The sequence below is a fragment of the Danio rerio genome, chromosome 3, assembly GCF_049306965.1.
Source record: "Danio rerio strain Tuebingen ecotype United States chromosome 3, GRCz12tu, whole genome shotgun sequence".
Lineage (NCBI taxonomy): Eukaryota > Metazoa > Chordata > Actinopteri > Cypriniformes > Danionidae > Danio > Danio rerio.
Window position 1 is genome coordinate 27,697,941 of NC_133178.1, and position 12,476 is coordinate 27,710,416.

At 36.8% G+C, this 12,476-nt stretch overlaps 1 protein-coding gene across 1 annotated transcript; it reads left to right on the forward strand.

Moving 5' to 3' along the window:
- Window positions 1–1,529: 1,529 nt before the first annotated feature.
- On the forward strand, window positions 1,530–8,501 carry lgals2a (lectin, galactoside-binding, soluble, 2a). The gene is made up of 4 exons (NM_212894.2): window positions 1,530–1,617; window positions 5,245–5,324; window positions 5,405–5,576; window positions 7,973–8,501. Exons 1-4 carry the CDS (start codon window positions 1,612–1,614, stop codon window positions 8,117–8,119), a joined length of 405 nt encoding a protein of 134 aa, NP_998059.2. The 5' UTR covers window positions 1,530–1,611; the 3' UTR covers window positions 8,120–8,501.
- Window positions 8,502–12,476: the final 3,975 nt, after the last annotated feature.

The following is a 12,476-nucleotide window of genomic DNA, read 5'->3' on the forward strand; positions in this document are numbered from 1 at the left end:
ACCTGTTACCTGAATATTCGTTCCCACTTATAAAGCCTGTTTAAAGAGCACCACTTAGTGGAACAATGAAAAGTTGCCAAATGGCTCCTACAGTATGTGTGTGAATGAGAGTGTATGGATGTTTCCCAGGGATGGGCTGTAGCTAAAAGGGCATCCGCTGCATAAAACGTATGATGGATAAGTTTGCGATTCATTCCACTGTGGCAACCCCAGATTAATAAAGGGACTAGCAGAAAAGAAAATGAATGAATGGTCTAAACTCCCTGACCTCATCCTTCCTTTCTGCTTCATGCAAAAAATATTTAAATAAAATAAAATAAATAATAATCTATAAGGAGTCATTAGTCAAAAATAGATCATCATATTGTTTAAACTTTAGACTTGCAAAACTCACTGCAGGCTGACACCTGTGGCCTACATAAAAGACTGTTACCCCTGCATAAAATGCACCCCCTCTGAAATATGCATAGCTGAAATTGATACAATCTTTTTAATAACACAGTTAATCTTTACCTTACAGAAGACTGACAGTTCTAATGAAAGTCTATGAAAGGGGTGTATTTTACGGCAGGGGCGTTTCTCAGTACAACACAACGCATAAGTGGCATGTGAGCAGCACATATTTATTTGACATGAACAAGGGTGAAATTCTGGTCTAAGAGGTGGGGTGGGGACCTAATCTGAGTGATGGTGATACTGTAGTTGTGGAGTATTGGTGATAGTTGCAGAAATGTGCAGCAATGTTGAGTGATTGTGTGCAGAAAAGCCTAAATTTCAATTTTATTTGACATTTTATCATAACATATACAGTGTATTTTTAAAATGAGAACAAATGAAAGAATATCATTTTTGGGAAATACCATGAAGAATTTATAAAAAAAAAAAAAAAAAAAGCTAAATATATTTTTCTCTTTTCATTTTATAAAACTAATTGATGGCAGATTTTCTCTGTCTCTGTCTGTTCTCTGTTGTTGTCTGTCTCTCACTGTTGGTGTTTCTGTGCTGTTTCTGCTGTTGTACTGTTTGTTCTGTGAAAGAAAGCTTACTGTTAGTGTTGGCCCTTGTAACATGTTATGATCAATGATGCCAATGTAATACACTAATAAAATCATAATAATACTATTGTTGTAGTCTAGAATACCAACTCCTACTTATTATATGATCAGTATGTTTTACAACCTGTGACATTTTTCTTCTCTTCATAAGCCTGTCAACTGCAATACGCGTTCAATCACATTGTAGACCGAAGCCAAATATTTTAATAAAGCCTTATAAGTACATTTGTTATTCTTTACAAGCGTATAATTACATCAATTGTCGTCTCTCGCAATGTACACCAACATTCACAGTGCTTAAATTCGTTCAGTTTTAATTAGTTAGGTGTATTTATAGCGCATTACAAGGGTATGCCTAGAAATAGACCCATACAGTAACTCTGCATGCCTTTTCTTGCGATTGGTCGAGGTGGGACAGACACAAAAATCTAATTGGCTGAAGCAAAGATCGCTCATCTGAAGAGCTGAACACAGTGGGCATAAGAAGCCCTCGCACTGCGCAACTTTCTCCCTGACTCTTCGTTTCACTTCACAATAGGTCTCAAAAGACGTCAAAATGGCCGTGAGTATATTACAAGTCGATATATTATTGTTAAGTTTTATGTCAAATGGACTGAATGAGATTTGTTTATGATTAAGAGAGCATATGGCATAATGTTTCGTCTAAATTCTACTAATATATAGTATGTTGCCTACTCCAAGCATCCGAAGTCCTTATGCTTGTTGATGCTGTACAGTCTGTTGTCTTGTCTGTTTGCTATTTCTTATAGATATTGTAGCCACGTGCATTGTTCATGGGTGTGACCCCTCATAACTTTAATACACTTACTGTTATGTGTGGTTATTTCTAAAACTTAATCAAATTTCATCATAATGATGTACTGGTGTTCATATATATATATATATATATATATATATATATATATATATATATATATATATATATATATATATATATATATATATATATAATTTACTTTATAAGTTATTTATGAATGCAGTGCAAAATGAGTTTAATTTCAAACGTTAATAACCTTAAAAATAATATAGTAAAGCAATTTTTTTGATTAAATTAAGGTTTGAATAATAGTGTGAGTGTGACATCATGTGACTAGAAAAGCCCTTTGGACAAGGGAGGTTCGTAAAAAAGTTGAGCACTTTCCTCTTTTAAAATTTAGTTTTAATGTCTTTGGCCTTGTTGTATATATATATATATATATATATATATATATATATATATATATATATATATATATATATATATAAATATAGTATCCCGAATATAGTTTGCTATAATTTGAGGTCATCAAGATTAAGTAAAAATAGTTAGTAATTTTCTTTCACAAGGATGCTTGAAATAGAACACAAGTTACAGAAAAACTTTTTTTTTTTGCAAAAGTTAAGTACATGAACAAATGGTGGAATGGAAAACAGTGTGTCTCCTCAAAAATATTTTAAAATATATTAAGCCATGAACTGTGAAACTGTTTCTTACTGTGTGGTAAGAAATCAGATCAGCATATTAGGATGATTTCAAAAGGATCTTGTGACCCTGAAATGGCTGCTGGTTTCTCGCCGTAAATGTAATTATATTTCAAATCAGTTGGCTGATGTGTTTATTGAGAATTGCATCATAATCAAATAATAAAAGTGAATCATGCTCAATTTAGGACAGACGTTAACTTTGCTGTTCAGTCTTCTGCCGTTACTAATAATGAAGTAAGACTGCCCAATTCAAGCCCAGCTATGGTCTGGGTGCATTGAAAAAAGGCCTTTAGCTTAGCTCAGAGAAAGCAGCATGACTCAGTGATTTCTCACAATGCTGAACTGAAAGCCTGAGCATCACTGTCCCTCTTCCCTTTTGCAGCTAAACAGAATATTAAGGAAGGAATAGGAGGGGTCATTCTGCAGGGGCTTCTTCTGCAAAAATGTACAAAGACTAATGTGGAAAGAATTCACTTTTGCTACACATCTGTGCTTTCACATTCTTATTCAGAAACTTTTCACTTCCTATCTCTCTGTCTGATCATTTTCTTTCTCTTTACTGTTCAGCCAGCTGCAGTCTGCATCTTCTCTGTCATCATTAAACAGCTATATAAATCTTTTCCATGGCAGCTGTGAGTCACAGAGGTCTTGTATACAGTATAAGGTTTGATTTTGGCAGCTGTTGTTCAAACTTGGCTTCTAAACAATGACCAGCTCTCTCAGAGATGGCTTGTCCATTGATTTACTGACTGAATTATCATAAGATACAGTAACTTCTTATCTGCATTTGGTGGATAAGTAAAGTTAATAAACAAACTTTGCAGTTGTCTAAGGAAGCCTAGTAATCAATATTTTAGTTTTAAAATCTTAGAGTTGTATTGAATGTTAACTTAAAATTATTTACTTAAAGACATGTTTTCTTTTCGTGTTCTTAAGTTTCGACAATGACATATATGGAAAAAATGTCCCCTTTTCTGGAAGTGCTGTTTTATGCATGGGAGGCCAGTATAGGTGGTGATGTCACTTCTTAAAGACGCACATGCACATACAGTCCTGTAGTCACTATTGTTGTTTTGGTTGTCAAATTATTTCAAAATCACATCTTCCTACCTTACACAGAGACAGCAAAGATTATTTTCAAAACTTTAAAAATGCAATTGCAATTTTTTTTGTTGTTGAAAAGGACATTGAATGAGACAAAAAGATTGGAATTGCTCTTTGTCAATTGGGTCTTTAGTCAAGAAACAACATCAACACTTGCCATTTATTATATATATATATACATATATATATAATATACAGGGCTTTACATCAACCCACCAAATGCGGGTAGATTTCAGCTCTGGCGGGTTAGACAGACATCTAGCCACTTTGGCTGGTTAGAAATCATTTTTCAATTGTAGTTTTCTTAAAAGCAGGGTTCGACAATAAGGGTGGCCCAATATTAATCGGGCAAATGTGATCATAGAATTGAGTTGCAGCACGACTGACAAAAATAACTGTGTTCGCGCGAGAAAAACAGCAAAAAAGAAAGTAAATTCCGAAAAATCGCGCGCGCTCCCGTTTACTTGCGCGAACAACCGTGCCTAGAGGAAGCGCAACTGGTCCGATCGGTTTCCTTTCAAATAGACTGGACAAAGAGCAGTGATCGTGCACCCACAGTCCTGCTGCTTTCAGGAGCTCAAGATTGAAAAATAAATACACATATTATTTTGTAAGCAGCAGCGGTCACTGCTTTCATTTTAATTATTCTTTGAACAGATTAGCAGTATAACATTAACCATGTGCACGTGATGATCATCCTTTCATTATCAAACACAGTAGGCCTGTGTTTCACCTGCTTTCTTTTGCTTACAGTTATTTTTGTTAAAATGGTTTAATTATATATATTTTTTACAGTAACATTGCTTTAATGGGAAATTACTCCCGGTATATGTGTAGTTAACTGATGATCTGGGACCCTTACTCAGGACAGATTACTGTGCATATTTTAGATACATATCTACAATAATTCTTTTTTAAATGTAGTGTTTTTTTTAAGGAAAATCAAAATTATACTGTAATAATGTGAGCATGCAAAGTATTCAAAGCTGTATCACTTCTAGGTTTTTACAGGAAACTGTGAGTGTTTGCTATAGGGTGTTGTTATGTGGTTGCTATGATACAGTGAGTGTTTGATATAGGGTGTTGTTATGTGGTTGCTATGATACAGTGAGTGTTTGATATAGGGTGTTGTTATGTGGTTGCTATGATACAGTGAGTGTTTGCTATAGGGTGTTGTTATGTGGTTGCTAGTGATCTGATGGTTGCCATTACAGAATATATGCACAGCTTTTCTCCAGAGCAGCAGTGCCACATCTGCAGTTTTTTGAAAGTTCAGCTCTGGCTCTTTGCCTTTTACCATTGAATCAGGATTTTCCTTTCAGTCCATATAGGAACATTTGACAACCTTCATTGCCAAGGCTGATTTTGTCTACTCCATTATTATAACAAAAGCCTCTCATTGGCGTCCAGGAAAAAAAACAAAAAAACAACTGGGCACATTGCCCACCTGTACAAGTCAAATTTAAGTGGATCCACATGTTCTGCTATCCAGACCTGTAGTGTGTGTGTGTCAGATTAATCAGTCTGTGTGATATACAAAAGGAAAATCTATTTATATGGAATTAAGCACACTGTGCGCTCTCTCTTTTTTGTCTTCTAGGGTGTGCTTATACAGAATATGTCCTTCAAAGTTGGACAGACTCTGACTATAACAGGAGTTCCAAAGCCTGATTCCACAAAGTAAGTTTCCAAAATGCAGCTATTAGAATCTAGAATGTTGAAAGCAATAAAAAGTATATCTTCCATATTCCCTTTTGCAGTTTTGCTATTAACATTGGTCACAGCCCTGAAGACATCGCTCTCCACATGAATCCCCGATTTGATGCCCATGGGGACCAGTGCACTATAGTGTGCAATTCATTCCAGAGCGGCAGCTGGTGTGAGGAGCACAGAGACAACAACTTTCCATTTATTCAGGACAAGGAGTTTCAGGCAAGATGCAACACTTTCACATTAAACCTGAAGTTGGCATGACAAGAAGTTGATCATTTTTGTCTTTGTAAAGGCAAGTTTATTGCCTTTCAAACAAAAAATAAAATGTAGGTTGGGAATAGTTTTTAACTCATTGGTATAGATTGGAACACAGTGGTTTGCTAAGGCTGTGATCTCATTCAAAGGACTATAGCTGAACCCCAAATGGCACATTATGTACTTATGCACTTACACACTCAAGAGCATAGTATATGTATGTAGTGTAGTTCCAAATGGACCACTAATGGTTTTTTTACTAAGTGGAAATTCAAACTGTTTCCCTTAGGATGTTTGAGGGTTCCCAAATTAGAGAAGTAAATGACCAAACTACCAAATAATACCTGTCATGAGTAAAACTGCATTCACAATCTGGAGAAAGGTATAAACACTCTCGTAGGAGAATTTTGCTTTCACAATCCTAAATAAATTAAGTAATCCAGCATTAGTGCTCGAAAGCTCTGCCTCTTCCGCTAGTTGAGCAAAGCTGCGTCTGTTAAGTGTGTGACATGTCCATCATTCACACTTCACACTTCCTTTTTAATGTATGACAAAGGGCATCATCTGGGTATTTAAAGTACACTTACTCTTGTTGGAATAACATGAATATTTTAGTGTGAGTGCACTACTTACACTATTTGCACTACAAGATGGCGTAGAATAGTGCATGAGTATGCAATTTCAGATGCACGTTTTGTCTCGTCTGAGTTCAGGTAGCCCCACCCACAAGGCACTGAATTCATCATCAGTGATTTTGTTGCATCTGGAATTTATTGATTACATCAAAGGCATGTTTTAATGTCAATGAAATCAATAATAATGTGCACATTAAACACTGATTTAATACACAAAATAAAATCAGTTTTTATTTCATAGTGATTTATATTGAGGTGCTGTTTAAGCAGGGTGAAACGGTGGCTCGTGGTTAACACTGTCGCCTCACAGCAAGAAGGTCCCTGGACCTAACCCAGGTCCCGCTGGGTCATTCGGCAATTGTGTGTGGAGTTTGCATGTTCTCCCTGTGTTCGCGTGGGTTTCCTCCGGGTGCTCCGGTTTTTCCCACAGTCCAAACACCTGAGTTATAGGTGAATTGGATAAGCTAAATTGGTCGTAATTTATGTGTGTGAATGATTTTGTATTGATGTTTCCCAGTACTGGGTTGCATCTGGAAGGGCATCCGCTGTGTAAAACATATGCTGGATAAGTTAGCGGTTCATTCCACTGTGGTGATCACTAATGAATAAACGGACTAAGCCGAAAGGAAAATTAAGGAATTGCTATTTAAGCATGAACTTAAAAAAATAGCTCACATAAGAATGAAAATTCTGTCATCATTTGCTCTCTGTCCACTTGTTCTGAGCACAAAAAAAGATATTTAAAAAAATGTTGGAAACCGGTATCCATTGAGTTCCATAGTACTTTTTTATTCCTACTATGGATGTCAATGCCAACTGGTTTTCTTACATTCTTCAAAATATCTTCTTTTGTTTTCAACTGACAAACTTTAAAAGCTTTTGAACCACCCAAGAGGGGTTAAATAGTGAGTAAATATTTATATTGATGTGAAATATCCCTATAAGCTGAATAGTAACTGCTTACACACAATCTGGATTATATAATCAGAGATTTTTTTCTAAGTTATCAATCAAGCCACTTCAAGGTAAAGTACTTAAAGCAAACTTGTTCTTAAATATTAATTTTAGCAACTCATTAGCATGTTTGCAGTTCTCTGAGGTTTTGACAATGAGAATATATCTGTTCTTTTCAAAATTGGTTTATTGGCATGACCATAAAAGTACAACATCACCAAATCTTGAAATGTGTGGAGAAAAATAACAACAATCAAATGATCTAAATAAAAGAAAATAAATAAAACATCACAATTTAAACTTAAAAAAAACAATGTATTAAATAAGAACAGGTGAACACCTCATACCACAATGTCAACATAAAACACACACACACACACACACACACGCGCGCGCGCGCGCACACACACACACACACACACACACACACACACACACACACACACACACACACACACACACACACAGACTGTGTCACTGACTGAGGTCAGACAATAAGCATGAGTAAAACACATATTATTTATATTAAACACATGCTGATCTGCTATCTCTCAGGCCATGGCACATCAGTAAATATCTCATAGCCAGTGCTGTCTGTTCCACTCCGACTATTATTTTTATTTGTTCCTCTAAATTTTAAATCAATTTTTTTCTCTAAAGCCAGTGATCTAGATTTCACCCTGACTAAAATCATCATCATGTAATTCAACCGTGCACTGTAAGTGGATAACATAAACTCTCATTTCTTTCATTCCTTTTTTTTCCCTTCAGATAAAAATCACATTCACCAATGAAGAATTTCTGGTGACTCTTCCTGATGGTTCTGAAATCCACTTCCCGAACCGTCAAGGCTCAGAGAAGTATAAGTATATGCATTTCGAAGGCGAAGTCAGGATCCAAGGGGTTGAAATTAAATAGACTAATAATAAGTGGCTCACAGTTATAATCTGATGTAGTTTGGATTATTCTGCGCATTTTGTTACTATGCAGCTCTTTTATCCACAATTTTCAGTAAATTTGGAGCATCTCAATCACATTCGTATGCCAAATCAGCATTTTAATTTTGCTGTGGCACTGCCTGTCTAAACCACTAGAGGGAGCGCAACTACAGCAAATTGTCATGAGCTTTAGCGGTACATGCTAACCATTGTCTAGAGTTTGACTGTTTTACTAATAGTTTATTTTTCCGACTATTTTTCTGTAATACGACATCATGGTCTTAATTATGTTTTGTAACTAAAGCAAATTAACAAACTACAGCTGTTGGCAGATGAAAATAAATCCTGTTTTCACAAATAAACTGAGTCTGTTTTTAAGTTTAGTTGTGCTTCATATTCAAGGTCAAGGATTGACACAAACTGAGTAAGAACTTTTACAATGAAACAAAACCTTTAATTCTGTCAGGTGCTTGATATAAGTATATGTCAGGAATTTGAAGTCCCACTGCCAGTTTATTTTAAATATGTCATTCATGACATGAATGAAATATTCAGTTCATGAGAGACTAAACAGCACAATTCAAAGGTATGTTGATGTATGCATTTTCTCTGTGGTTGATAACAACAAAGCATAAATATATGTTAATGCAACAAAGTTGTAGGGGAGAACGGGACGAAAGTAGGTTACCATTTTCCATAAAAACCTATTTTTAAAAGATCATGCTTTGGACAGAAATATATTTTTTGCTGTGGTTACTAACTCATAAGTGCTGTCTATCAACACCAGGTGGTATTTTGAACAAATGTTGAACAGCTTCATAATAATTTCACATTAAACATAAATTGCCCATATATTGACTCTGTCAGTAACACATGGATGGGTCAAAAGTAACACAACATTATTTGCTAGATTTACAGACTCAATCTTGTTTATTTCAAATATATCTGACTGTGATCTTGTTAATGTTCACTGCAAACATATTTTGTCCTTTTATTAAAAAAAAATGCATTTTTATGTTTAAGGGCATCACGGTAGCATAGTGGGTAGCATGATTGCCTCACAGCAAGAAAGTCTGGTCCAAACCTTGGCTGGTTCAGAAGGCAGTGTGGAGTTTGCATGCTCTTCCCGTGTTCACGTGGGTTGAATTTGGTAAGCTAAATTGGCCGTAGTGTATGTGTGTGATGGATTGCAGATGAAAGGGCATTTGCTGTGTAAAATATGCTGAATAAGTTGGCGGTTCATTCTGCTGTGGTGACCACGGATTAATAAAGGGATTAAGCCGAAAAGAAAATGAATGAATGAATTTTCATTTTTAATTTTAGTTCCATCTAGGCATGGGCCAGTGTATAGGTATATGATAACCTTGGATAAAAATATCATATTTTCACAGTAAGCTATCATGGTATTGTGATTACTGCTCTAAAATAAGTTATTTTTAAATGTCTGGGTAAAAATGCAACACATTTTCCTTCATTGAACATAATATATATTTTTTTAAGAAACATTTAAAATATTTTGTAACAGTAAACCCGTCAGGCTGCATAATTCAAATAAATGATTGACTTCTGCTCTCTTCGTTACTTTTTAAAACACAGATTTCTTTAAAGCACTAAAAAAACACACACAAAACACACATACATCTGCTTTAGGAATGGTATAACTGAAGATTTTAGCAGTTTTAAGACCTTGACTTTTCCAAATCAAGGTAAACTTTGAAATCAGTTGTCATCATATAGTTCAAATGTTTGAAAAGCAATCCAACAGTTCAAAATTTCTACATTTTATATATATTTAGGGACTGAGCACCGAAACGGTGCGTAGGCCCTATTGGAATTGCTCCGTTTCTTCTTCTTCTTCTTCTTCTTCTTCCGCGGAATGAATCGCGGTTTTGAGGGGCTAAACATGCCCGAAAACTCACGCAGCTTTGCACACGCCTCAGAAGTGGCGAAAATTTACGTTTATGGGCTTCGGAAGTGGGCGTGGCAAAATGACACGACAGCGCCACCTAGAAAAATTAAACGGACGAACCCCCGATCCACGAATCACACACATGCACGAAAATTGGCACACACCTCAAACACACCAAAACATACGAAAAAGTCTCTTGGAGCCATATCTCAAACCCAACAGGAAGTCGGATATTTTTAACTTCCTGCGGCGAAAAAGTGGCGTTTTTGCCATTTCCAGGCGTTGTATTTTAACGAACTCCTCCTAGGGATTTTATCCGATCGACACCAAAATTGGGTTTTGTCATCTAAAGGCCTTGGCGATGTTAAATTGCGAAGCTTTAGAGTTGTCATCGATGGGCGTGTCCGTGGCGGCCTCGCAAACTCCGACGATTCGCCACAAAAGAGGAAGTCGTTATAACTCAGGCATGCATTATCCGATCTGCCTCAAAATTCACACGCTTGATAAGCGTCCTGACCTGAACACATTTACATGCCGATATCCAGATACAGTTATAGCGCCACCTGCTGGCCACAGGAAATGACATAATTTACGGAGTTATAAACTCCTCCCACAAATTTTATTGTATCAGCACCAAAATTGAGTTGTGTTATCTGAAAGCTCTAGCGATGATATATTGTGAAGATCTAGAGTTTTCGCAGAAGGGCGTGTCCGTGGCGGTATGACAAACCTCAACGCTACACCATGGAACAGGAAGTCCTTATAACTCAACCACACAATGTCCGATCTGCCTGAAACTTCACATGGTTGATAAACGTCATCTCTTGAACACATCCCCATAACAATATTGAAGTGGATGTGGCAATATGACTCGACAGCGCCACCTAGAAAAATTAAACGGACGAGCCCCCGATCCACGAATCACGCACATGCACAAAAATTGGCACACACCTCAAACATGGCAAAACATACGAAAAAGTCTCTTGGAGCCATATCTCAAACCCAACAGGAAGTCGGATATTTTTAATTTCCTGCGGCGAAAAAGTGGCGTTTTTGCCATTTTCAGGCGTTGTATTTTAACGAACTCCTCCTAGGGATTTTATCCGATCAACACCAAAATTGGGTTTTGTCATCTTAAAGCCTTGGTGATGTTAAATTGCGAAGCTTTAGAGTTTTTATCGATGGGCGTGTCCGTGGCGGCCTTGCAAACTTTGATGATTCGCCACAAAACAGGAAGTCGTTATAACTCAGGCATGCAATATTCGATCTGCCTCAAAATTCACACATTTAATAACAGTCCTGACCTGATCAGGTTTACGTGCCGATATCCAGTTACAGTCATAGCGCCACCTGCTGGCCACAGGAAATGACATGTTGACACTGTAACAAACTCCTTCCACAAACTTTCCCGTATCAACACCAAATTTGGGTGGTGTCATCTGAAAGCTCTAGCGATGATATATTGCGAAGATCTAGAGTTTTCACAGAGGGGCGTGTCCGTGGCGGCATGACAAACCTCAACGCTTCGCCATGGAACAGGAAGTTCTTATAACTCAACCACACAATGTCTGATCTGCCTGAAACTTCACATGATTGATACAAGTCCTCTCCTAAACACATCTACATAACAATATTGAGTCAGTCATTGCGCCACCTGCTGGCAGAAGGAAGTTTGGCTTATAACTCGGCCACACAATGTGAGATCTGCCTAAAATGTCACATGGTTGATGAAAGTCCTCTCCTGAGCACATCTACATAATAATATTGAGTCTTTATTAGCGCCACCTGCTGGCAGAAGGTAGTTTGGCTTATAACTCAGCCACACAATGTCCCATGTGCCTGAAATTTCACATGGTTGATAAGATTCCTCTCCGGAAGACATCTACATGCCAATCTTGAGTCACAGTCATAGTGCCACCTGCTGACAGGAGGAAGTTTGGCATAAATCTGTGATTTTCTTAGATTTTTTAAAATATTGGCTTAAAATATTATTTTTCGCTGTTCTCTGTCATTGTAAGGTCACCGGGCGGCGGTGAGCCCGGGTGCGAGGTCCCTATCATCGCTGCTTGCAGCTTTAATTTTTATTATTATTGGCCATATGCATTTTTTAAAAAGTATATTAATCCAAACATGGCAAACTCTAATGTGGATGTGAAAAATAAGGTTTGGCTATTATCAGTGTGACATAAATAACAGTGTTACTTTCGTCCCCACAGGAACTCTCACCATTTAAATCTGATTTACTTTTACAATGAAAAAACTCTGTAATTTCAAACTTAAGGATGTGTTATTGCACTGAATCACCTGTAGATTGATCATTGATACATGAAAGCAGAAACACAATTTGTAATAAGGAGAAAAGAACCGCTATAATTTACTTTTTGCACTTAAAAACTGAAATTTGGAGCTAAATTCGGTACACGGTGCC